This window comes from Ananas comosus, linkage group 7 (genome assembly GCF_001540865.1).
Source record: "Ananas comosus cultivar F153 linkage group 7, ASM154086v1, whole genome shotgun sequence".
Classification (NCBI taxonomy): domain Eukaryota; kingdom Viridiplantae; phylum Streptophyta; class Magnoliopsida; order Poales; family Bromeliaceae; genus Ananas; species Ananas comosus.
The window spans coordinates 1,948,986-1,976,363 of NC_033627.1; the positions used below are offsets into that span (position 1 = coordinate 1,948,986).

Genomic DNA, 27,378 nt, shown 5'->3' on the forward strand with positions numbered 1-27,378 from the left:
CAACTGGGCTCGAGTAATCTCATCACGGCCCACAATATCAGAAAGTGTGGGCCCAAGTGGGCCGATACCATAGAAGCCCTTTTATCGGCCCAATTTCGAAAACCCCTCATTGCTATCTTTTTTTTTTTTTTTCTCAGTTGCTCGATCATGTAGAGCTTAGCTCTGGATAGCGTTCGAGAAGTAGCTCTTAAACCCTAACCCTAGAAGAGGCAACGATCCACGTATGGATTCAAATTAGGTTTTGAGAAGAGAATTTCTGGGGAAGAGGAAATGGGTTCTTGCTCCAACACTTGGATTTTTGGAGGTGAAATTTTATGCATAATTATTCAATTTTTACTGAATTTTTCACCCTTTTTTTTGTTGTTGGTGGTTTAAATTGGCTGCGTTTTCCCTTTCTTTCACAGATGGATCGGCATGTGCAAAATCTCCTCGTCAAACGTTTCGGGTATGTAAATTTTCAAATTTCTTGTAGTATCTCAATCTACATGCGCATCAATTAACACTGATGACGAGCAATTTGAAATATACAGACACCATTTGTAGGGGTATTTAATTTAAACAAGCTGAAATTTCCTGTAAAACTGAGCCAAAATTATAGAAAACGAGATCAGCAATTTCCGTGTGTAAAATGCGCCAAGAAGAAGGATGGGCGGTTCGATCCGTCGTCCGTCGAGCCGCCACCGTATTACAGTTACATGGACTCCACTTCCGGGCAGCTGGAGCCGGCATCCGGCGCCCGGGCAAGCATTCCGGGCAGGGAATACTGGCCCGAAGGCACCGCCGCCCGTGTCCGGGCAGCTCGGGCACCTGAACCCCTCGGTAAATCTCAAGGCAGGCCTTCTTATGGCAAGAACCCCGGAAGCCGGCGGAAGAAGTATAAAGGACAGGTGGCGGCCTCGGAAACTGCAGAAACTAGCGTGGTTGTTAATGAGCCGCCGCCCGCGGTTGAGAACGAGAGCTCGAATGATGCTCCCGATCAGACGAAGGACCCGTTGGATGAGTATGTTGTTTATCGGACGGAGCCGGAGGAAGAGAATTTAAGTCAGTATGAGTTGGATAAGAGAATCGGGCGGCCGCATCCCTTTATCGATCCGGCCAAGGATAAGCCTGTGGAAGAGCCTCGGTCTAGCGAAGATCTGTGGTGGAATTGGCGGAAGCCCGAGAAGGAGCAGTGGTCGAGGTGGCAAAGAAGGCGCCCGGATGTCAACACGGTTAGTTCGGAACGCTCGATGCTTGCTTTAGATAATGAGCCTCTGTTCTTGATGTATATCAGGGGTACAATAGCAAAAGCAACAGGCATTTTGTTAGCCAAAAATGCCTAGTTTCTGAAAGCTTTTGCTTTCTAGAGTAGAGAAGTCGTTCCAGAAGTGCTGTGTGCGTGAACGCGCGGCTTGTTCAAATTTTAACTCAAGCCATGTAGTATGCTATATCTAATAATATTTGGAAAGTTGTGCGTGTAGGTGTTTGCAAAAGCAATGGCGGAAACTGGCCAGATAAAGCTTTTCGGAGACCACCCAACACAGACAGAAACTGCCCTCGCAAGGGCCAGAAGACATCTGTACAAAGAAGAGCGGTAGACATTAGCAGCCTCCTGAACTTTCTCGTATCCATTCATTTTACATTCGTGACTGTTGCTTATAGGATTAGCAAGTACACTACTTTGACACAGTGACTCCTCATAGTGGAACGGTCGGTTGCTATTTCTTTGGTTATAGGCAATATATTCCTATAACAATTGTTTTCTTTTCTAATTTGACAGCGTAAATTGAAACAAATATGTTGTTACCTACAATCAAATGGGTATACTTCCAATATCTAATAGATAATTGTTCATGAGTGTTTGGAGATCAATCCTTGATGTGATTCAAAATTCTATTTTTATTTGGAACTTCTGTTACATGATAACTGAGAGCTATTCTTATGGTTGATACCACAAATGGAGGGTACAAGCAGAACAAAGGAGATTAGAAGAGATTGGCCCGATTGCGTACTATTCGGAATGGGTCAAAGCTTGGAACAGAGATACTTCACGTGAGGCTGTGCAAAAGCATTTTGAGGAAACTGGAGAAGATGAGAACACTCAACTGATTACAATGTTTCAGCACCAAACAGCTGAAGAATACCGCATCATGATGGGCACCGATATTCGCATACCGCGGGATCCTTTAGCGATGCGAATGCGAGAAGATCAAATCAAAGAAAGTATGATATTTCCCACTTACAGATCTCTTACAATTCCATTTTCATTTCTTTTGCTCCTTTGTTTTTCTGTGTGTGATGTGTGTTTGTGTGTGTATGTGTGTATTGGGTTTTGCATAGTGAACCTCGGTTTTGATTCTTTTGTTATCTTGTTACAGTATGGGGTGGTGATCCTGTTTATCCAACTGTAAATTATATTCAAGATCCCGATGAAGTAATTGACTACAGAGGTCCAGATTTTCATGAGCCTACTCCTAACATGTTGGCCTATCTCATGGAGGTAAAACAGGATGCCATTTTTCACTTTTCCAAGTAGATGCATAAATATATTTATTATAAAGGTTGGGTAAATATGTACCTACTGTTTTGCCTGCTTTGCTGTCCTTTCTTACATTAAATGCGCATAGCAATTTCATTTTTTTCTTCTCAGTTTCTATATCTCTTCACAGTGTCAAAATGAATTTATTTAACTCTTTGGCTTTGAGCTTTATATGCCTCAAAATCCTTGTATTTACTGAGTTTCTGTTATCTCAGCAAGGGAAGATTATATCAAGGGAGGAGCTTGACAAAATATTGTCAAAAGAGAAGACTCAAGAACTTGAGGTAAATCTTTTGGTTCTTAACTAGAGCTGAAGTTGCTCAAAATTTTTGTGAAGAATGCTTCAGCACATAATTAGCTTGAATAAAAGAAAGAAATTTCTCTTTTCACTCTTTTGGTTAATTAACTTGTGGATCTTGCTGCTGTATCAACCAATGCAGATAACTGATATTGACGAAGCTATGGCTACTGCAGTTGACATCGGGGAGAATGATGTATGTGAATCCTGCAGTCTTGTCCCTTTTGTTTGCAACTGATATTAGTGTATCTACAAGATAAACTTGTTAACATGTTTCTTTTGTGGCTTATAGGATGAAGAAGATAGTGAGGAAGAGGAAGTTGAAGAAGAGAAAATAAATCGGAATTGGAGTGTTCTGAAAACTACGCCACAGCTTCGCAAATCAAAGGTATATTTTTTCATAATAGGGACCTGAGTCAATATTTTATGTGAGGAAAGAGAACATTTGCTAATACATAATAAAAAGAAGAAGAGTTATCAAATTAATTGCACTGTTTAAGATTTACTGACACTGTGACCTCAAAGGAGAACAGTCTATTCTATTGACTTTTGACTGAAAACATACCCTGCATGTGATCTCTCTTAGATCATTGTCTCTAGTGATTGTCAAGGACTGCCAAATAATATTGCTGCTATTTTTCTGTGTTGCAGGAAAAACCCAAGAAAGAAGGTCCCATGTCTTTAGAAGAGGCTGTAGATGATTCGGAGAACTTAACTGATTTTCTTATGGACTTCAATGAAGAGGAGTGACAACATTAGACTACTTCAATTTTGCTGCCACAGCTAAATCTACTCAACTGGTGAGTATAAAGTATTATCTTATTTTTACAATTTGTGATGGCGTGATATCCTCGGGAAAGTGAAAAATTGGAATGCATAAAAGCACGCCTCCAAATATTTAAGCAATTACTTAAAATAGTACAAAATAAATTTTCTTTTGCAGAATCTGAGAAAAGTACTGCACTTTTTCTTACAGATATTGTTCGAATAAAAATCATTTAACTTGGCCACACCAATCCCAAACTAAAAGCAATCCAACCATACTTGCATTAGTGGTGAAAGATGACATTGGACACTACTGGCTGGATGTGTCCGAATGTTTGCTTGTTCCGTCTTTGAATGGAATTTAATTCATGCTTTAATAGTTGTTAACCCGGAACCGACACATTCTGAGTTTAGTTTTTGTCGAGCCAAGCCGGAATGTCTTTGACTAAAAGCTGCACTTGGTTTTCTTGCAGAGTTCTGCAAGTCGTATCTTGGACGAACAGAAATCCACCACTCAAAACTTGATGTGCGGAGTATATATGTGGTTGCTTGATTCATCTATTTGAGGCATATTCCGTAGAGAGCTCTTGCTGATTCTATGTGGCCGTGAATGTTTGCCTGTAATGTGCATACGTAAAATGGTGCACATTTAAGCAACTCGAGTATTTAGATACTACATGGTACAATCAGTTGATAGGTTGAGTTGCAGATTTTAGAATATAAAAAAGTAGAAAAATAAGCAAGTCCAATTAGTCTCTTCTTTAGCATGCATCAAGGTATCAATCAATATGTTCATTTTTCTATAATTAGAGAGATGGAAAAGTAAATGATGCTCGCAAGAATTTGCACATATACACTTGCGTATAGGACGTACATTTTAACCTTGTTGCATTTGAACTCGCACATTTCGGTCGTAGATACAGATTAATATCTGCATGTTCAATGACATCTACAGATTAATATCTGCATGTTCAATGACGTGTGTGCATATCAATCATATTGAATACANTTCGGGGCGGATTCGGGGCGGGTCAAAATTTTTTCTGTTTCCTGTCCCGAATCCGTCTCGGATCGTAAAACTTATTCCGTTTCCTGCCCCGAATCCGTTTATTTTCTTCCATTTACTGCCCCCGTCGGAGCGGATCAGAGTAGGAGCTCCACCAACCCGGATCCGTTTGCATCCCTACTTGCGTATACCACGTACATTTCAACCTTGTTGCATTTGAACTTGCACATTTCGGTCGTAGATACATATTAAAATCTGCAGTTCAATGACATCTGCACATTAATATCTTGCATGTTCAATGACGTGTGTGGATATCAATCATATTGAATACATTATTTTGCTATCTATTTTTGTACTACTGATGCACGGTAAACCAAGTCTGAGAAAATATTACTGACATATATAACTCGCATCGTTATTGAGTTAATACAGTTTTCTATCACGGTTTTCCATTCGCATATAATATAAAACATAGTAAATTGACATAAATTGATAAAGCTAAGCTCTGCTAGACAATTCTTCAAGTTAGAGGCTGCAGCTTGCAAGCAGCTATTGAGTCTATGACCCACGTGTTGCTTGCGATTTTACCGCTGCAAGCATCAGCAAGAGCTTTAGCTTTGGCTCGTCGAAGATCAAACACGACAGAATCGCGATTCGAATTGCTCTTCTCTGGATGCTCAAGGCTGTAGATGATGAAGGTTAATGAAGAGTCATCCAACAATTTTTGTTGATCTCTTGAGATGGGTTTTCTTTGTAGAACAGTTCCTCCTGCTGCAGTAACAAGATCCTGCAGATAGCCTCTGTAGGATAGCACAAAGTCTCCACTGAAATAGAATCGGAGGCCATTAAAGAGTTTCGGTTCCTGCAGATAATAGCAGAAGAATTAGGATGGCAAATTTGTCGATGCGTTAGTTATTCACCTGAGTCATCTATTTGTCATTTTGTCAAACTACGATCTCCCGGATAGATAGGAACATGTTAGTCATCAAGCTTTTGTATGACTGCTTTATTCTCTATGTTCATTTGAATATTTTTGAAAAGCCTGCGTACATTTTTACCGACATCCACAGTTCCAATGAGTTGATCGATAATGAAACCAAAGCTTACTGTTTAATACCTCTGTTAGGAACCCTAAGCCACTGTTTGGTTGGGGGTTAAGGGGTGGAATAACCCTTTAACCCCCAATTTATACCCAAACACCACTCTTAAGGGGTGGGGTTTACTAACTCCACCCCAAATCGGATTAGTGGGGTTTACTAACCCCACTCCCCCTCCCAACTTTAACCCCACACGCATCCCGAGCCCTCACATTTTTCTTCTTTATCAATCATTAACCCCACTTCCCCTCCCAACTTTAACCCCGCACGCATTCCGAGCCCTCACCTTTTTCTTCTTTATCAATCATTATTTTTTTATCCCACCTACTCCAACCAAACACTTTTTTTCACTATCCTAGACTAACTCCAACCTCGAACAAAACACAAAAAAACTTTAATCCCACTTTAACCCTGAACTTAACCCTATCCCTGGTATAGTTACTTTTTCCTTAACCCCAAACCAAACGGAGGCTAAGATTGTATATGTAGATCAAACTGTTCAGTAGTACTTTAAGACACAGCGGATAATAAAGTAGGCTGCAAAACTAGGCCTATACTTTGGAATTAACTAAATGAAGTGGCTAAACCGATCTTTGCTTTTTGCATAGCATGTAGTTTCTCTACATAATTAGCAGCAAAAGTTTTAAGTGAGAAAAATTACCTTGTTAATGGCCTTCAATCTTCCTAATTTAGGTCCGCCACTAATTCCATGGACATCAACAGTAATTTCGAACTTCTCCTCATCAACTGGTTCCATAGCCTCCATGCAAACTCTAATCCCTGTTCAAGGACATTTATATGAAAATAATATGACTGACTTTAAAAATCTTTTAAGAAAAATAATTCATCGAGATTAGTTGGCCTTACAGTTGATATTTACAATCCATTTCCCATTAAGAATGGCCATCAAAAACTTAAGGGTTCTCTTGCATGCCCCACTACCATCTGTTGATGTGATAACATGAGTTACTGCTGGGCTCCAGGTCTTCGTGAGCGGCACACCAGTCATTTTCGTGAATTGAGAAACAATTTCCTGAACCCAAATTTGCAGTTAGAACACTGTTAACTTAGGGATATTTGCCTTTAGCTGCTAATTAATGAAGATCAAAACAACCTTCTCTTTATTAGAAAGAGCCGAACAACAAAGAACCCACTTGCATGGAGACCCAGAAGGCCAACTCCACAAATTACTTGTATCATAACCAGAATCCCTTGCTGATGGAACTTGAGCTATTGACCTGAAAATGAGTAATGCCGCCCATAAATTAGAGAAATCTGAGCCATAAAATGTGATATTCCTAATATCTAATTTCATATGTAGATACCAGCTTATTTATACCCTTTTGAACTAGTTCTTTTGATTTGCTTTTGGGCTTCAGAAGTTTCAATCGGCAATTTAGACGACCAATGCAGAGGGCATAGCATAATAAAGTTTTCCTGCAATGTGGTTTATTGAGTGCCAATGTAGGAATAATACATGATCAATCGTTTCACAAATAATGATTGTGAATAACAGATAGAAGTAGAAGAATGTATAGCTTACATTATCCCAGCAGCACTCTGGGATCAATTTAGCACAGGTGTAGTGGAAACTCTTCCTACAGCTTTTCTCAAAGCATCCAAGAGCGGCCCCTTTAATGCCACAAACAATGCATTTTATCCTTCTACTTCTTGCCAGTTCAGCAGCAAGATTGATGGCCGAATCATCTTCAAAGTATACATCAGGAGCCCTAAACGCAAAAGTGAATCCTGCATTTTAGTTTCACTAGGAAAAATGGGGCTCTTACATGTATATATATCCCTGCAAAAATCATCTATTGATGTTTGTACTCCTGTAAAATCCAAACTTGAAATATATATATCCCTCAAAGAGCTTCCTTTAGTTGAAGGGTCATGCAATTCAAGGAGGGCATTGATTTTGTATTTATACAAGGTGCTTCTAAAGAAGGGAATTTCTGCAAGTACAAGGGCATTATATGTAATGCCCCAATAGTCCCACATTGAATAAAAAAATAATACCGATTGGAATATATGAAACCTCACACACTAATAATAATAATTGAACTTAAATATTTTAGCCCGGTGGTTTGAGTGCAACGAGTTATTGTTGCTGGCAGGTCGGGTCATTATAATTAATATCATAGCCAAATACCAAACGAAAGTGTGAGAGTTAAGTGCTATGCAGGACAAAGTGCTACACCAACGGATTTGATGGGAGCCACCTCTTAAACCCGTACGAGTCACCTCTAGAATTTCACATCGCCTGATAATCCTGATATATATTGTCCGTTTTGGTTTGGAGTTTGGACCCGACGAGGACATGAGGATATAAACAGAGGGAGTTTGTAACACCCTAATAGTCCCACATTAGATGAAAAAATAATTCTGATTGAAATATATGAGACCTCGCAGCTAATAATAATAATAACTAAACTTAAGAATTTTGGGGACGGTGGTTTGGACCTAACGAGTTATTATTGCTAACAGGTCGGATCGTTACATATATATACACTAACCTATAGAAGGGCATACGAAAACTCAGATGCACAGGTATATAATTAATAGATGCTTTTAAAGTTATGTGTAATACCTCTTAGTACCTCTTAAACAAAAAGGCAACAAATTAGATAGAAAACTCAAAGACTCACCATTCAGTGCAGTTCTTGTGAGAGTGTATGACATTGGTCCCTCCACTATAATCTGCAGCTACTGGTTTGCCATTGAAATAATGCATCATCTCTCCAGAATCCTGAGGAATTGTTCAGCACAAACTTTCTTTATTAGCCTCGAATAAGTCGCAATCAACAGTGTATTGGCAATTGATCGCACAAATTTACCTCAGTGATATCAGCAGACTTGCAGAAAGCACAGACAACTTCAGGTGTATATTCACATTTCTTCAGAACACAATCAGTTGCTATACTTTCCCCATCCTTTTTAAGCTTTCTCACAGCTAATGTATCCGATCTTTCACTAACTGCATTGTTTCGTAACACAGCAGAGTCCATTGTTGCAGGAGAAATCATAAGCTTAGCTCTTGCAGTTCTTCCACATGTTTTTGAGTCATATTTCTGTCTATTTACAATCTTTGTCCCTTTTGCAGCTGTTGCAATGCAAGAATCTTTGCCATCTTTACTTTTATCGTCTAGAAATTCTGGTACTGCTTTCATCTTCGTGGTATTTTTTCTGCCCATTTTTCTCTTACTGACAGATCCTGTAGGAATTCCTTCAGTGATTTCATATTTAACATCATCAGATGTTTCCTTGATTCGCTTTCTGTGGTTCTCCAAGCTGCTTGTCTTACTCCGTTTTTGAGCTTTTAGCAGAATGTTTGAATCCACTTTCTCTCCATTCTTATCGTTCACTCCTATTGATATAGCTGGAAGCTGATCGGATGGTTCAGCCAAAGCCTGATCTGTATGGGTTATTGGCATTTCACCAGAGTTTAAATTTTGGTGCGCAAGTAAATGGTTACTGCTGTGAATATATTTTCCTCTTGTTGTTGGAGGACTACTTTTATCAGTATCCTTGCGTACATCATTTGAATTTTGAAGCATTCCACTAGGATTATTCGTAAATTCTTGGTGGGCATCACTTGCTATATTATGAGTATTTCCACAAATGGATGATTTCGCTCTCTTCTTCTTTGTTATATTGTTTCTCTTCCTATTCTTTGAACCTCCTTTTCTGGCATCAACCGTTTTAGGTTCAGCATTTGTAAGACAAACATTATCACATAATTCTCCAACCTCCATGATTCCTCGGCAATCTCTCTCTTGTATCTGATCAAGTTTTTGCCTGCCTTTAGTCTAAATCAGCAGAAATCTCTATGTTAAGTGAAGATTAAAAAGAAAGAATCTGCTATAAATAAAATGTAGCATGCAAAAATAAAAAAGACTTGAGTTCAATTGAATTACACACCAGTTTTTTCCGTGGTGTTGAACATAGTTCAGGAGAGCAAGCCCTTTGAGTCCATTCAAACAATTCGCTGTCAAAAGCTTCCTGAGCCTTGGCTTTGCTCTGCACTCAATGTTGTCAACTTAATGACGTCAAACTTGGAGACCAAAAGAAATTATATTCACTTAATTACAAAAATCTTACTTCTGGAGTCATACTACAGGGCGCCTCATCGTCTGAATCTTTGATATCACTAAAACAAGGAGCATTATGTGATGGAGGTGTATCTATTGTCTGCTGCACACTAGGTCTCTCAGCATTTTCTTCATCATCTTCTTCCCTCAGCCAGAAAAAGGGTGAAAGAGAAGGACTTCCCTTGTTGTCATAAGGTGCAACTGCACAGTTATCTGTTTTAACATCATCCTGGGGCTCACTGCATGAGTGTACTAACTTCAAGGCCTTTTTAGGCCTTTTTGGAGTCTCAGATATGGGGAATGGTGTGACATGAATCCGTTTCTTTGCAGGGAAAGAAGGCTCTGTCGATGGACGAGAAACAGGATTCCGCGCATTAGCTTTGCGCAGTCGCTTTTGTTTCTTCTTATTCTTTTCTTTTCGTTCGTGTGCCGCTGAGGTTTCTGGTGCATCGACATTGTTTTCTTCATCACCTTGTTTTGCTCCATCTTTCAGCATGATTTACAAGAGGAAAGGGTTAGTAATCAACACTCGAGATTATTATTTGATGCGAGCCTCGTCACTTGGCATTTCTTGAGCTTTTAAGTAAACAGTATCTGTATCTGATAGAGGACCGAAAGGACTAGAGATCGCTTCATACTTACCTGTATTTTTCGCTGCGGGAGCTAATTGAGTTGACAAAATGCTAGTTCCTGTTGCAACCTCCATGCTCTTGAAAATGCTAACCAAGTTATCCATGTGAGGAGCAGCACGGACTTCTGCAACCACATTGAACCATAATGATTGCGACAAAGAATTACACGTAATTTATAGCGAAAGAAAAGAACAATCACACATGAAATGAACAAATTAGACTGATCCTAATGTTTAAGCTATTGTAGGACCAAAGTTCTCAAGGAATTTGCAGAGATCTGTTATAAAATGCTGTATATAATCGTCGCTTAGCACATAAGAGATGAAAAGAGATCAAGAGTAACGATCCGACTGAGATCCTAGACCAAAATTCAGCATATACATTAAAGAATGAGACCATTATGATACTCAATCAATATCATGATCTCAACAAAATTCAAACTAGTTGAAGCACAATATCCATGACCATGTATAATTGCATTTATTATAGATAATCTAATCAACTTGATGTATTGCCCAATCTATCTAATCACAACATGTTTTGTTCGAAAAGTTTTTATCCTGCAAAGTATACTATTTCAAATTCAAACAAACCTCTACGACGAAACGGAACTTTGCAAACCGGGCAGCTGGAGACGGTTTTCATCGACTCGAGAATGCACGAGCTGCGAAAAAAAACAAAAGTGACACAACGCCAAATCAAACAACAAATCACTCCTCTTAATCCTATGGAATTAAAAACACCGAATTAAATCTTTTACGAAACGAGCAAATCGAAACTTACTTGCAGAAGACATGATTGCACGAGATCGATGCCGCAGATCGCAACAGGCTCCAGCTGCGAAAAGAGCAAGCGAAAATTGGGAACGAGATTATCGGGAGTAAAAGAAAAACCCTAAACTAGCTATGAATTGGGGAAATTGACGAATTTAAACTCGAAATCGATGCAACGAAAAGGGAAATGAAAAAGGGAAAAATTGAAAGGAGAGAAGGTAATGAGGCGATAGAGGGGAGGGGGCAAGTAGTACCAAATGGGGCACTCGAGCTCTCTACCCATTTTCTCCAGATGGGCTACATCCGCCATTGTTTTGCCCTAAGAAGAAGAGGTTGGGAGAGAGAGAGAGAAACAGAGAGAGAGAGAGAGAGAGAGAGAGAGATTTTGAGGGGAATTAAAATGAGGAGATATGCGTAAGATCGGATGATCGTGTTCGCTAATCCCTCGCGCCGTGTACGGTTTTGTCTTTGGGACGTTTAAATTTTTTGGCGGCAATTTTCCCTCCGCCGATATTTTGCTTCAGCTTCGAAGAGGTGCGAAAATATCTGTGCTAGTATTAGGGGTGGCAATCCGACTCGTGTTCGGCTCGAAATGAGTTTGAGATTGAAATATTGAATCACTCGTTCAGCAAACAAGTCCAGCATAAGTTAAAATTTTTGTCTTGTCTAATAAACGAGTCGAACACGAGCTACGGTCAGCTCACTCGTATTCGGCTCGATATCAGCTCGAATATATATATATATATTTTATATTTATATATATAAATTAATAATTATATATGTATATAATATAAATTTTTATTATTTGATTTTTAGTTCAACCTAAATATAAAGCCCAACTCATTTATAAAATGATCATTTATCTGTAAAATTTTAATTATTAGATCAAAGTATGACTGACGGGTAATATTTTATAAATTTTTTTCTTATATATATTCTTTTTAATACTTTTAAATTTTTATTCATAAGCCATCTCGTATTCGGATCGATATTTTAACGAGCCAGTTTGTGTTTGGCTCGTTTATGAAACGAGCCGATCCCAATTCGCTCATGTTCGGCTTGTTGACACTCCTAGCTAGTATAAAATGCAGGAAAACAAAACCAAAAAGAAAAAAATTTGTGTAAAATTGAATCCAACTGGAGTGCTTCTAACAGTATACAGATAATGTTTGCTGTCAATTTTTTAATTTTTGAATGTCTAGAATTTAGTAATAATATGTGAAATAGTATTTGATATAAAAATTTAAAAACTTGATAGTTTGTACCATTTATATACTAATAAAAAATTTAAAATTGTACTTGTAAAATTTTATAATGTTATACTGTTATTATCTGGATGTTAACTTTTCTGCATTAATCTTATTATTGTATGATTTTAAACATTAACAAGTTAAAAAATATATGAATTCTTGAATGGTGGTTGTAAGATTTACGACCAAAAGGTTGGGCGTGCAAATACTTAAAAAAAAAAAAATTTAAAAAAAATGCATTATAAGTATATAATATACGGAATGTTAAGTAGTAAATTTGTACATTCGTGCATCAGGAAACCATACTTCATCCATCACAAATTTTATTTCTGAACGAAGGATTGCAAATATTTCGTATGATATGAGATTTACAACAGGTGGGTTCATGTTTCGCCTGAACAAATTTGTATAATTGTTGTTCAAGTAAATCTCTTTCTTAAACAGCTTCACCTTCTTAATTAGTAGATACATTAACATTCGAATTGCGAAAGAGAAGTGTAGCTTCTTTTATGTTCTTCACCTCTTAGCCAAAATTGTGATTTTAAATTACATAAACTATCAGTTTACCAATAATCCTTGCAAGAACATGCTCCCCCTCTAAAATGATGGAATCTACTCCGATCCCTCACCACAATTTCTCTCTCATAAATCTTCGAAATAAGTTTAGTCACCAAATGGCAATCTGCGCACACCCTCAAGTTCTTCACTATCCGAATCGGCGTCCCAGGCGCCGACTTAAGCAGTGCAAAAGCAATGGCCAGCCTCTCACTGTGGTAGTTCAGCGCGGTCTCCTTTTCCTCCTCTTCAATATCAGCCAACACATTGGTCGTCCGCGGAGCGTACCCTTCTAGTCTTAGCCTCTTCGCAATTTCTTCGAGCTTCTCGTATATCTTCTCGCTCTCGGGATGCGACCTATCTCCCATCACAAACTCGTACACGTAGTTGCCCAATTCGACGAGGCTATGGCCGGGCGTTTTCCTCACTCCGCCCTTCAACATGCTCCGTCGAAGCCTGTGCACGTCCGCCCACCTCCCAACTGCGGCATAGAGGTTAGATAGAAGCACGTAGTCGCCGCTATGTCCAGGGTCAAGTTCCACAAGCCGAGCCCATGCGGCCTCCCCGAGATCCAGTTTCTTGTGCATCGCACAAGCGCCGAGCAAGGTCCTCCACACCACGGCATTTGGCTCCGACGGCATGTTTGCTATGTAGTCGTGCGCCTCCTCGACCCGACCAGCTCTTCCCAACAGATCAACCATGCAACCGTAGTGCTCAATCTTCGGTACGATGCCGTACTCCTCTCTCATTCTGTCAAAGTACCTAAACCCGTCATCGACCAACCCGCAGTGGCTGCAAGCGTACAGCACCCCGAGCAATGTGATCTCCGTCGGGACAAGACGCTCCCTCTCCATGACACGAAACAACTCGAGGGCTTCCTCACCAAGCCCATTCAGCGCCAATCCCACAATCAAAGAAGTCCACGACACCACCGTCTTTGCCACGCCCATTTCATCGAACACCTTGTGAGCATCCTCGACGCTCCCACACTTCGCATACAAGTCTATAAGCGCATTCCCCACATGCGAATTCCGATACAACCCAACCTTAATGAGATAAAGGTGAACCCTCCGTCCCAACGCCAATGCGCCCAGCTCAGCGCAGGCGCATAGCAAGCTAACCAGAGTGAACCCGTCGGGCTCGACGTCACCACCACCGCCGCCATTTTCCGCGGTCATCTCCCTGAACAGAGTAAGCACCTCATTAGGCCTACCATTCAACGCGAACCCATTAATTATCGAGTTCCAGGTAACGAGATTCCTCTCGGGCATTCTCTCGAACACCTTGTAAGCGCTCTCAAAAAGGCCGCAGGCGCCGTAGAAGTGGACCAAACTGTTTTGCACGAACACCAAGGTTTCTAGGCCGTTCTTGAGGGATTGGGCGTGGATCTTTTCGCCGTCGCGGAGCGCCATGAGCTTGGCGAGGGCCTTGAGGAGGAAAGGGTAAGTGTGGGAGTCGGGGGGCGCGCCCGCGGCGCGCATGCGTCGGTGGACGAGGAGCGCGGGGCCGGGGATGGGGCTCTCGGCGTAGGCGCGGATCATGGTGTTGAAGGTGAACACTGTGGGGTTGGGGACGAGGGAGAAGACGCGGTGGGCGTAGGGCAAGGGGGAGGGGGAGAGCGCGGCGAGGGCGAAGACGAGGTGCTTGGCGAGGAGCGGGTGAGCGAGGGGAACGCGCGTGCGGATGGCGTGGGCGTGGATCTGCTTGAGCGCGGCTAGGGTTTTGGGGCATGTTTGGAGGAGGGCGACGCAGCGGTGGAGGGTCGGGGGTTTAGGGTTTGGGGTTGGGGGTGGGGAGGAGGAGGAGGGAGACGACGCCGCCTCCGAACTCGCCACCTCTCTCTCTCACTCTCTCTCTCTCTCTATCTCACGATCTCGGTCTCGGTCTCTGTTGCTCATTGGGAGAAACGGTCTCCGTATATGCTTTGGTTTAATCAATAAATGGGAAATGTTGCTGGAAAGTCGCCCAATGTTGCCCAATGTTGCTGGATCGCTAGACCGTCTCAAACAATTGATCGACAACTGGACTACATTGCTCTGACGATCCTCTTGTACCTCTCCTCCCTGCACCACTCTCCGTTGGGACTTTGATCTCCCTTCCTCTTTCTTTTGTTTTTAATTTAATTTTGAGTTTTGCCGACTTTTCGGAGGCCTAAGCTGCTTTCAACTTGTATGCCCAGTTTATTTTATCTAATGAATGAAGCAGGTAGCTTGCTATCTATTTCTCAAAAAAAACTAAATGAAAAATTTTCACTTAAATTTACCTGGAAATTATAACCTCTGCTTCAATTTCTAATTTAATTAAATTCAGTTTATTATTTGATAAAAATAAAAACTACTTTTATTTTTAAATTTTCTTTCTTGTCTCTGAGCTTGCCACTTAAATAACTTTTTTTTTTTTTTTCTCTCGTAGAAGTTTTTTGAAAGTTAGATGCTCGAGTGCCCCATTAATAAAGGCTAATCTAAGAAGTCATATCCCAGAGTTTTGTTCTTAACTAAATTATTATTTTAAAAGGACCTTTAGCAAAATCTTTTTTTAACAATTTTTTTCGTCACCACCGTCCTTAGCGTAAGTATAAAAGAACTTGGTGATAAATATTTGAGTTTTTAAATTTAAAATCTAATTATTTTTTATGAAATAGTCAAGATGAAGCCAAACTCATTCCATGTCTTATTCGCTTCAACGTACTCTCATAAGTACACAAACATGCATCAGATACACACATCTTAATTAAAACTAAACGCAGCTACCGGAGCTCAGATGCTCCTCCATTTATTTCCAAATTATTTCTTCCTCCAACTCAAGGTATCCTGCACAATTTTTTTTTTTTACAACAAATAAACCTTTTTAATTAGTCAATCAAAGCAACTAAATTCAACATAATTATCGAAAAGCTCAACATTACTTAATTCGGTTAAAATTTCTAATCTTAAGTTAAAATAATGAACTCGAAGAGATAATTATAAAAGAAAACAAAAAACAATTTATACAAAACAATCATTTTTTCTCAAAAATTATAATTAAGCTATCAAAAAACAGTATTTTACGCTCACTGGTTGCACTTGTTGAGGTCTATGAAGAAGTTGAGCGGCACGGCACACTGGCGCGGTAGGGCGTTGACGAGGTCGTAGCGGAGGCTCTTCATGCGCGACGCTGCGCTCCTCATGCAGTTGCAGGCGAGGCGGCGGTCGGCGGTGGTGGCCGCCATGGCCTTCAGCCGCCTCACGCCGCCGCAGCACGGCCCCGTCGGCCTCGCCTGCTGCCCCGTCAGGTACTTCACGCACTGCGCCAAGTTCGAGCTCACGTCCCCGCACGACAGCGCCTGCGCCGGCTCCGCCATCACGTACGCCGCCACCGCCGCCGCCATCACCAACGTCGCCAGTGCACGTCTCATTTTTCTCTTTTTTCCTTCTTTTTTCACGTACTAATTACGTATGATATAACTATAATATGTAATTGGATAGTGGTGTGGGAGCTCCAGTTAACTATGAGAATCAAATTGGACATGCTATATATAACATTTTGGCAGGGTATATTTACATATAAATTAAGGACCTTTATCTTTGAATCGAGAAATATAATGACGAGAGATTTTGCATGGTAGTACATCAATGTTGGTGATGGATATATATGTACATGTATAGAGGAGGTGGCTTTGAGTTGAGGGGACACGTAGAGTTAAAGCGTGGTGTGGTGACACGCTTATATACGAAACATATTTACGTAGATGGTGACAATGTATATATTAATGCGTATGCTGCGAAGGAGGGAACAAATTTGGAACGGAATTATGGGAAAGATGCATGTAACTTAGAGAGAGAGTAGTAACGGCGTTAGTTATATACTTATATTTACATAGGTTCAATTATTTATTGCTCATCAGCAACAAAATTATACGTGCGTGCAAAATTTTTGTGCAATTCGAAATTCAAGGGAAGCACTTTGGGAAGTAGCTAGAGGACTTTATTTGGATTTGCTTCGTTATTTATTGGCTTATTGCATATCGGGTCAAGCCCAAGGCCCACAAAACCCGATCCGTTACCAGTATACGCGATTCGTTGGAGAGTTTGCATGGGCTCAAAATGCTATACAAAGCCATTGAAATATTTTCATGCAAACCAACGTAAGCCCGTTGGTTCCCAACACGTTATGGTGCATCGCATCAACTCTTTTTTCTATATTGTTTCTCTCTTCTTATACGATGATAATTTTACCATTTCAATTATAAAATATATATGCAGGTATTTTTCCAAAAATACATACTGATTATTTTTTGCTATTATATTATTATTTTTCTCGCCTGTATTACAATTTATCCTCTCTTTTCTTCCAAATAATTTTATAAAAAATAATCAGCATGTTTATAATTAATATATGAGATGACCACGCGACATTAAATTAAGGTAGCTCATATATATATATATATATATATATATATATATATATACAGAGTCCGGCTACTATACAATTATGAGTACGATCGTCCTCGTACTCATAAGTTGTTTTCGATGATAGAGCTTTCGAATCGACGATCCACACCGTTAAACGTTATTTAGAGCATTTGAAATATCTAGAAATCAAATTTTATAATTTTTCGACATCATTTACCTTACAATCAAAAGATCACAAAATTGACAATTTTTAACGGCCGGTATGGAATACTTGCTAGTTTAACGGTGCAAAAGAATCCGAATAGGTTGAATTTTTTGATCAAAAATTATATTCATACCTAGATAAAAATTATAACTCCGATCTTAAATTGAAAGATCCGATCATACCATTTTTAAAACAATCGTTCGATTTTGACCGTTCAATTTATACCCGCTTGATGACTTTATTAATTTCGGAAAAATTAGAATTTATTTTCTAGAAGTTTTAAATACTTCTAGATCATATTTAACGAGTGGATCGTCGATTTGAAAGCTCCATCATCGAAAATAATTTATGAGTACGAAAGACCCAATATTATAATAGTATAGTAGCTTTACTATATATAGCTTTACTATTATATTATAATATATTATATATATTATATATATATATATATATATATATATATATATTAGTATAGAGTAGGGCTAGAATACTTTTACAAGTATCACCCAAGTGATACTTGTGTTTTAGCCATTGGATCTACTTTTTATTAATAATAGTCCTTGATCAAACACTATTCAACCTACCACACCTACCACCACCTACCACGCTATCTCAACCTTACATACTCCCATCCAAGGGCTAAAAACAACAAGTATCACTTGGGTGATTACTTTTACAAGTATTCTAGCTCTACTCTCTCTCTCTCCTATCATATATATATAATATAGAGTTGAGCTAGAATACTATCGAGTAAACGGACCGTTTTACTTTTACTATCGATTTGTTTTTGATGATAGAGCTTCCAAATTGACGATCGGCTTCGTTAAACATAATCTATACACTGAAGTGTTTAGAAAATCAAATTCAAATCTTTTCGACATCATTTGCCTAATTGGTCAAAGGGTTTTCAAAATTGTAATTTTAATTATTGATATGAGACGTTTTCTCGTTTAACGGCGTAAAGATATCCAAATCAATTGAATTTTTGTTAGAAAATTCTTTAAACTATTTAAAACAAGATCTATACTCTTGATCTTGATTACAAGACTCTTATCATCATTTTTTAAAGAGTATTCATTTTCAGCCATTCATTTTTCTGTTCACTTGATGAATAAAAGAACAATATCGAAAGTGCGTGAAATTTGATTTCTATATAGTTTAAATGGTTTAGATCATATTTAACGGAGCCGATCATCAATTTGGAAGCTCTATCATCGAAAACAAATCGGTAGTAAAACGGCTCGTTTACTACCGATAGAATACTATCGGTAGTAAACGGAGCTAGAATACTATCGGTAGTAAATGAGCCGTTTTACTACCGATTTATTTTTGATGATAGAATTTCCAAATTGACGATCGGCTCTGTTGAACATGATCAAATTTCGATGATATGAGCACATTATTGGCTACTGAGACAGTAAAAGAGAAAATTAATTACATAGGAGTAAAAAATTAAAAGGAAAAAATAAAGTCCACGGCATCACGTGAGAGTGTCAGTCGTGGCGTCACCATCGGCATCAGGCTTCCTTCCCCTTGATTCCTCCGCCAACCTTTTTCAAAGCTCGAGCTCCTCCTCCTAATGTTCTCTCTCTCTCTCTCTCTCTCTCTCTCTCTCTCTCTCTATATATATATATATATATATATATATATATATAGTGAGGCTACTATGCTATCGGAAGCACGGAGCCTTCTGTACTTCCAGCTCGTTTTCGATATTGCGATTTTCGAATCGTCGATCGGCTCCGTTAAACTTGATCTAGAGTATTTGGAATATATATAAAATAAATTTTATTATTTTTCGATATCATTTGCCTATTGATCGAATGGGCTCAAAATTAACAAATTTCAATGGCCGTAGTGAGCCGTTTGCAAGTTTAACGGTGTAGAAATATCCAAATCACGTGAAATTTTGATAGAAAATTCTTTATATTATATAAAACAAGATCAATATTTTTGATTTAAAATTTTAATGTCATATTATTACATTTTGTAAGATTTTATTTTTCACTGTTGATTTTGAGCCCCTTCGTTCACTAGGCAAATGATATCGTAAAATTATAAAATTTATTTTCTAGGTACTTCAAATACTCTAGATCAAGTTTAACGAAGCCGATCGACGATTCGAAAGTCGCAACATCGAAAACGAGCTGGAAGCACGAAAGGCTCCATGCTTCCGATAGCATAGTAGCCTCACTCTATATATATATATTAGGAGCAAAGAAATCTCCGCACTTCTAAGTAGTTTTTGATGATAGAGCTTCCGAATCAATGATCAGCTCTGTTAGATTTGATTTAGGGTATTTTAAATATTTTTTTAAAAAATTATAATTTTTCGATATCATTACCTAACGATAAAAAATGTTCAAAATTTGAAAGGTGTTCAAAATTTGAAAGGTTAAAAATAATATTTTTTTATTAACATTTTAAACAAAATAAAATAAAAAATTTAGAAATTTTTCAAAAATATATAAGCAATTGTTTCTAAATATTAAATTATCTTAATCCGAAGGCCAACTATTTCACTGCGTGGACACGGTCCACCAATCCAAGTTACCACAACAAGACACGTCATCTAGTAGTTTATTTTATTTTATTTTATTTTATTTTTTTTTAAATGCTGTTTTGTCAACAACTTCCCCACAATTCATAAGATTCAAACTTTTATTCAAAAATTTAGTGGTTAGAATTTTATGGCCAAAGTTAATTTATAAAATATTATAAAATTTGATTGTAAGTAAGTATAACATTATTCGTAAGTTAAAATATTATAATATTATCCATATATCATTTTTTTTTTGTTAGGGTCTAACATTCGTTTGGCATTTTATAAACTCTTAGCCCCCGTTTGGTTCGGAGTTAAGAAAAAATAGCTATTCCAGAAATAGGGTTAAGTTCAGGGTTAAAATGGTGTTAACATTTTTTTGTGTTTGGTTGGAGGTTGGAGTTAGTCTAGGATAGTGAAAAAAAGTGTTTGATTGGAGTAGGTGGGATAAGAAGATAATGATTGATAAAAAAGAAAAATGTGAGAGCTCGGGATGCCTGCGGGGTTAAAGTTGGGAGGGGGAGTGAGGTTAATGATTGATAAAGAAGAAAAAGGTGAGGGCTCGGGATGCGTGCGGGTTAAAGTTGGGAGGGGGAGTGGGGTTAGTAAACTCTACTAACCTGGTTTGGGGTGGGGTTTACTAACCCCACCCTAAAAGAGTGGTGTTTGGGTATAAATTGGGGGTTAATGGGTTATTCCACCCCTTAACCCCCAACCAAACGGTGGCTTATTAAATTGTGAACGTATATGTTGTACACTCCCCGTATAAGATTGTGCAGGTAGTATTTCTCATTAAAATAAGATGGTCCTGTTCAAAATATTCAGAGAAAAATATACAAAGGCCTCATAAATTTTATCTCTTTGGCAACAAATATATAAACTCTTAATTTCATCTATTTGATATTATAAATTTTATCAAACATTTTAACATGTGTTCCACCAAAGTTGCTACTAATAGATTCATTGTTCTAATTTACTCTTATATCATTCATATACTCCTATAAAACTTTAAGATAAAAAATAAATTATTTAATAACATAATATGCAATCAAGTAAATTTAAGAAAATGTTATTTGTGTACTCTATTATAGTTTGTAAATTCTATATCCCGCCGGCTTGCCATCAAAGTATTTAAAAATTTTATTTAGATTTTTAGTTTTTCAAAAAAGTGCCACTTAAATATCACCCATCCAAAAATTGAAATAAAATTTTTAAAATTTTTAGTATTAAGAAAATAGGATTTTGATTACACTAGCATTACAAAGTTTACTCTTTGATGACATGGATATAAAATTAATTATACTCAATTTTTTAATGTAATAATAACTAATGAGTAAATATACATGATGCGAATAATTAAGTAGGATTGCTCAGTCAAATACATCTTGATCTTTAAAAAGCTAAGATCTACTCGTTTGGCTAACTATGTTACTTTAACACCAAATTATTTTAATTTTTTAAAAAATTCTTAAATTATGGGGATAATATATATATATATATATATATATATATATATATATATATATATCTTAAATTTTTTTAGGGTAAACTTTAAATACCATTCCTATGATTTCGTACTTTATCACCTTTGTACTATATGATTTAAAATATATCAAGTTAGTGTCCAGTGGTTTTATTTTTATTTTTTCGTCAGCTTTTTCATTAATATTTTATTAAATTATATACAAAAAATTTCAGATATCCCACCTAATTTATCGAATATTCATTTTAGTACCCTTTAATTTTAGTTTTGTCACTGATTTAATAAAAATATTAGTAAAATTGATAATAAAAAGATAAAAATAAAATCCTAGCGCAAGGGGCAAAAGAGCTTGGTAGTTGGTACCCGAAATTCAAGTTCGAATCCTAATTAATTCACATTTCTAGCTAAGTTTATTTCTGAAAACAAAGTAGGTAATATGCTACCTTTCTCTCCAAAAAAAAAAAAAAATCGTATGGTACAAAATTAATACACTTTAAATTATATGGTATTAAAATGAGAAACTGTGAAACTATAGGGTGATATTTGAAGTTTTTTTTTTTTTTACTTAAATTTTATGTTAAAATTTTAGTATGTTGCTCTCTCTCTCTCTCTCTCTCTCTCTCTCTTTCACATCATCATGGTGTAGTATCTCTAGCTTCTGCAGAATCTCAATCATAGGGCTGCGACCACAGCAGAGTCCTCAGATATGAGCTTCTTTTTTTTTTTATCTTTTTCTTTTTCATGTGTAGTACTTATGATGCTTAATGAAGGCTCACTTTTTATTAATGCATGGGACTGGTTCATAGTGTGCTCCAATGGTACCAGTACGTATACTTTTGTGAATTGTGACACGCAATTGGTACAAAAAAAAGGTCTCAAAAGATTACTACTATAGACTATAGAGGAGTATATAAGGCATGTTAGTTGATAAGCAGCTCAATTTGCGTTGTACTAAGTTACCCATGAATACTTTAGCTTTTTATGGACTCCTCCTGTGAGTTAGGGAAGGACAAATATATGATGCTATATTCATGATCTTTAATTAACATGCATGCTAAAATGGAGATTTCAATTGGTTAAATTATTGTGCATTACAAAATATTTAATCTAGTTCTCACTTAATGATAGATCAGTGCACACAAAAATATTTTACATATAAAATTATTCGACGTGAGATATTAATCCGACAACGAGTCCACACGTAATTTTTTAATAAATGAAAAAAATAAACGTGACTATGTGGTGGGGACTTAAACTTTGAATCTCGTGCTTCAAAACTATTCTAAATTATGAAGAAAAATTAATTAAGATAATGAAAAATTGAGTATATCAATAAAACATTGGAGGTAGAGGGCCAATTTCATAATAGAGGACAAATGAGAGGGTCTACAAACATTAAAATTGTGACTAGTTTGACATTCGTTGCCTTTTTCTATTTTCATATGAAAATATTCCATATGATGTGATTTCTCACTGCTTAGCACCGAGCACGTGGACGAAATATATGGACACTAAAATTTTATTATATAATAATTAAATTTAAGTTTAGCAAATCACATTATTCTTAATTTAATAGATATCATCTCAATTTAACATAATATATTATTTTTTCCTATATTACCACATAATAGGCATAACATCTATATCTATATTTGTATATCTATATCTATACATAAATTCTCATGCCAAAACCTTACGCAAATGTACTCCCTTAATTAAAGAAGGTGAGACTCTAAGTTGTATATACTCACATTTAATTTTTTCTTTTAGTAGTCCTTAGTCTACCATTTATAAGAAGTATAATATTTGTACTTAAATTGTATTGTATAGTTATACAAAGGAGATGCATTCTCCTTCTCTAATGACTTTTCTACCGTATTTTTATTTTTTATTGAATTATAATTTTATTATAAAAATTTGAATATATTTTTTTATATTATTAACTTCAATTAAATATGATTATATTCTTTGTTCTTTTTAAGTTCTATATTTTTTTTATTGAACCTATAATTTTTTGCTAAAAAAATTTTATTCGCTGTATCGCATGAATTCCTACACATGCCAAACTCCCACCAAGTTGAGCCTATCAACGTCCACTTAATTATCGAATAATTTTATTATTATTAAATTAAATCAGTAACGAAATTTTCCCTTTATTAGGCACATTGCTCTTGTGAAAATATATTGCTCGGTTGAGAACTCAATTAATTACGAAATATTAGTAGTACCCTTATCTTGATAGCGCCTCCCTACTTATTATTTATTAGGCTATATCGCATTTAGGAGGGTGCATTTAATTCCGGTGTATTAATAGTAAACCACACTGAAACAGTTAAAGCAATTAATTAATTAATTAATGAGTACAATTAATGCAGGATTAGGGCCAAGGCACGGGCGCGGGCGCGGATGGTGAGGCAAGTCCCATCACGGGTACCCCTCAAAGCAGGGCCAAGCAACGTGTCCAAGTTGAGTTTCTTTTAATTTTGAACTTTAATGCAATTATTATTATTATGTTCTTATTATTGATTAAAAGGCAATGTACAGTTAAAATTACTGTAAATGATTAATAGCATAACAATAATTAAATACAACGTTAATTTTATACATACCCCTAGAGCAGGGCTGCTGTGCTCTCAGGAGCTCCTGAGCTGTTTTCGATGGAGTTTCCAAACCGACGATCGACTCCGTTAAATTTGATCTAGCGTATTTGAAGTTTCTAGAAAATAATTTTTGACATTTTTGGATATCATTTACCTAGCAATCGAAATGATTCAAAATCAATAAATTTTAATGGCTGAAAATAAAAATTCTATAAAAAGTGGTGATATATTACTAAAATTTTCGATCAGAAATATTGATCTTATTGTAGATAGTATAAAGAATTTTGTATCAAAATTTTATTTGATTTGAATACTTCTACACCGTTAAACTTGAAAACGGCAGATATCAACCATTAAAAATTATGGATTTTGAATCCTTTCGATCACTAGGTAAATGATATCAAAAAATCGTAAAAATTATTTTCTAGAAACTTCAAATGCACTAGATCAAGTCTAACGGAGCCGATCGTCGATTCGAAAATTTCATCATCGAAAATGGCTCAGGAGCATGGAGGCTTCCGTGCTCCTGAGAGCACAGGAGCCCTGCTCCATATCCCTATAAATATTAGTGAATAATAAATATATTCTTATAAAATTCAACTTTCGTATATTGTCCCTACAAATATCCTGATATTTCCAAATATATCACTTTGATTTGCTACCGTTAAAGAACCGTTAGAAAACTGTTTATTTTTCAATTTGCAATCATAAATATGTCCCTCCAAAAGACATAATAACAAGAGGGATAAAATTATCAAAAAATAATCATAATTAAGTATTTAATTTTGGTCAAATAAATTTTTCTAACGGATTCTAACGATAAGGATATATTTAAAAATATCAGGATTTTGTAGGGACAATATATGATAATTGAAATTTGTAGCGATATTTTGCCATTCACTATATTTGTAGGAACCAGTATGAAATTAACCCTTGAATATAATACTTAACTGCTATAATTTGAAAATTTTTAAAATTATATAAATTAAAATTTAAGAATAAAAAAACAATTTAGCCAAATTAAAATTTAGCTTTTTTAAATATTTTTGTGACACATAAAATAATTTATAGGCATCCATAATCATAAATTATCATTTTCATTTTTTTTTTATAAATTAAACAACTTTTTTTCCCCCTATTATTGATTATTTTGTATATGATATTTTGAAAGTAAATTTTTAAACTTTATAGTTTTTTATACACGACGTTCTTATATATCTTTAACTTTTTAAAGTAATTTTATATTAGTCAGAGGGCGGAGGCAGAGGATCCAAATTTCAAATTTTATATATTTTGTGTATAGTTGTGTAAATTTTGCACTCCACGTATTCTAGAGTTCAACAAATATCTTTGAATTTTTAGTTAGGAAAAACAGAAGAAAAAAAAAAAGTGTATGAGTTGGACGGATACAAACACCGGGTGCAGGAAAAAGCTTGCCGGTCCACATAGGTCGAGTCCGAGCCGATAATAAAAAAAGCGCGTGAGGCGGGCGAACACGATGGTCAAGCCCACATGTGAGCGGTTCGACTAAAACCGGGAAAAGGCCAACACGTGACCACCCACGTGGTGCTTCTCCTCGCACCAAACTCGGTGGGCCCAAGAGTTTTTTGGCTTATTTATTTATTTATTATTTTTCGTTCGCAAAAATGGTCGGTATCAGAATAATTTGTTTCGACACTAAAATGATGAAGGATCATCCAAATTTTTACTCATAATGGTAGCGGGATGGACCCTCCGAATTCGGCGGGGATGATCGGTGAAGTCGAATTCGCGAATTTTACGAGTTTATCTTACAAGTTTCTCGTTATCTGACTTTTCGTTTACCAACAATACTGGCGCCACCAATCATGCCCTTGATTACTGTATAAAAAGGTAAATTATACTTTTGGTCCTTACACTATAAAGTGTGTAATATTTTAATTTTCAAATTTTAATTTAATATAAATTTTATAAATTATTATTATTATAATTAAACCTCATAATTTAATTTATATGACTAAATATTAATAATTTATTAATATAAAAATAATATAACACTTCACTTACTTACTATCACATTGTTAAATCACTTCACTGCTATATTATTGCATGAGAGAATTCTATTAGGCCACCTAAGACAAAGAGTCAACTGGGATTAGGACCGAAAAAAGTGCAGCAGGACAAAGTCCAGTGTGGCAAGAGTTCCTTATAAAACATTGGTTGGTTGGTAACAGCTATCACCACGACACAAACACTTCCCATCATCAAATCTGTTAGGAGGTGCTTGATTTCAAAAAATAAATAATTATAATTATAATTTTAAAATAAATTTTTTTTGCTGAAAGATATTTTTTTTGTTCATCTAAATTCTAATAATAAAAATAAATTTCAAAACAATCTATTTATTTGTAAATAAACATTTTATAATCTTTTTTTTTTTTGAAAAATAATTTTTAACACACCCCGTTACAGTTACACCCCAAAACTGCAACAGCTATATATACACACGAGAACGTATATGCTGTGACTAATAGGTGGTGGGTTTGTCGCTTTAGAATTAATTGTGCGGCAATTAAGTGGGGGGTTCCCAAGAGACAAGTAGATTAGTGAACCTAAATGAGGATTAATTAATCGTTCGAAGAACATACGGGGGTCTAAGCAGTGGTAACAAAATAGTATATATTATATATTTTATACCTGCTTCCGAGAAAGGCCGTTTCACAAGTCAATGCAAATATTTATATCTACATATACATTAATTCTACGTCTTAGTTAATTTAAGCACCCTACTAATAACCTGCGTCCGAGATTAACTGAGGGGACACGTGGCCGGGGGAGGAACACGAACCGGGTGGGGTGGTGGGGGAGGGGGGTTTAGAAAAAGTCGAACCGCCGTCTAATCACGGTCGTGGAGAGCGGACCGGAGCCGGGCCGGGACGACGGGCCGTGTGTCGGAGGTTGCGGAGGAGGCGAAGTTGAGGCCCTTTAAGAAGTGGACTTCACGTCTCGGCCCGCGCCGGCGAGCCGAACCCCGGGCGCTCGCGTCCATTGACGAGGAGCTCGGGCGATAGGTCGCGGGCGCGGCCGAACCGGCGTCCGGTCGGTTCCGTTCGGTCGGGATTCGGGAGGGATGGCGCGGGAAGCAGGCTGCGCACGATGTTGCGAGGGTGCGTCGGTGGGCCCCGCAAAAGAG

General features: G+C 37.0%; 4 protein-coding genes across 4 annotated transcripts; 1 reads left to right on the plus strand and 3 right to left on the minus strand.

Annotated features, from left to right (window-relative positions):
* LOC109712891 (protein PLASTID TRANSCRIPTIONALLY ACTIVE 12) lies at positions 123-4,556 on the plus strand. Its single transcript, XM_020236687.1, has 11 exons — positions 123-304; positions 405-445; positions 531-1,211; positions 1,461-1,573; positions 1,943-2,202; positions 2,358-2,479; positions 2,734-2,802; positions 2,959-3,012; positions 3,109-3,204; positions 3,468-3,616; positions 4,055-4,556. Exons 1-10 carry the CDS (start codon positions 271-273, stop codon positions 3,564-3,566), a joined length of 1,569 nt encoding a protein of 522 aa, XP_020092276.1. The 5' UTR covers positions 123-270; the 3' UTR covers positions 3,567-3,616; positions 4,055-4,556.
* LOC109712890 (protein BREAST CANCER SUSCEPTIBILITY 1 homolog) lies at positions 4,627-11,561 on the minus strand. The gene is made up of 14 exons (XM_020236686.1): positions 11,435-11,561; positions 11,191-11,244; positions 11,001-11,071; positions 10,418-10,531; positions 9,786-10,261; positions 9,606-9,704; positions 8,522-9,493; positions 8,333-8,433; positions 7,228-7,414; positions 7,024-7,121; positions 6,799-6,922; positions 6,552-6,717; positions 6,346-6,464; positions 4,627-5,449 (listed from the first exon to the last, which is right to left on the minus strand). Exons 1-14 carry the CDS (start codon positions 11,488-11,490, stop codon positions 5,108-5,110), a joined length of 2,979 nt encoding a protein of 992 aa, XP_020092275.1. The 5' UTR covers positions 11,491-11,561; the 3' UTR covers positions 4,627-5,107.
* Positions 12,737-14,823, minus strand: LOC109712732 (pentatricopeptide repeat-containing protein At4g21065; the record flags this gene model as incomplete). The annotated part of the gene is made up of 1 exon (XM_020236475.1): positions 12,737-14,823. A coding segment is annotated over one exon (1,830 nt), but the record flags the coding sequence as incomplete, so codon positions are not given.
* On the minus strand, positions 16,035-16,379 carry LOC109712733 (non-specific lipid-transfer protein A-like). Its single transcript, XM_020236476.1, has one exon. It carries the CDS (start codon positions 16,377-16,379, stop codon positions 16,035-16,037), a length of 345 nt encoding a protein of 114 aa, XP_020092065.1.

Coding starts and splice junctions, on each gene's coding strand:
- LOC109712890 (XM_020236686.1), bottom strand. CDS start 11,490: ATGGCGGATGTAGCCCATCTGGAGAAAATGGGTAGAGAGCTCGAGTGC. Junction 10,532..11,000: donor AGTTCCGTTTCGTCGTAGAG/GTTTGTTTGAAT, acceptor ATGTGGTTGCAG/AAGTCCGTGCTGCTCCTCAC. Junction 10,262..10,417: donor TCCCGCAGCGAAAAATACAG/GTAAGTATGAAG, acceptor TCATGCTGAAAG/ATGGAGCAAAACAAGGTGAT.
- LOC109712733 (XM_020236476.1), bottom strand. CDS start 16,379: ATGAGACGTGCACTGGCGACGTTGGTGATGGCGGCGGCGGTGGCGGCG.
- LOC109712891 (XM_020236687.1), top strand. CDS start 271: ATGGGTTCTTGCTCCAACACTTGGATTTTTGGAG. Junction 1,212..1,460: donor GGCGCCCGGATGTCAACACG/GTTAGTTCGGAA, acceptor TTGTGCGTGTAG/GTGTTTGCAAAAGCAATGGC. Junction 3,013..3,108: donor TTGACATCGGGGAGAATGAT/GTATGTGAATCC, acceptor TGTGGCTTATAG/GATGAAGAAGATAGTGAGGA.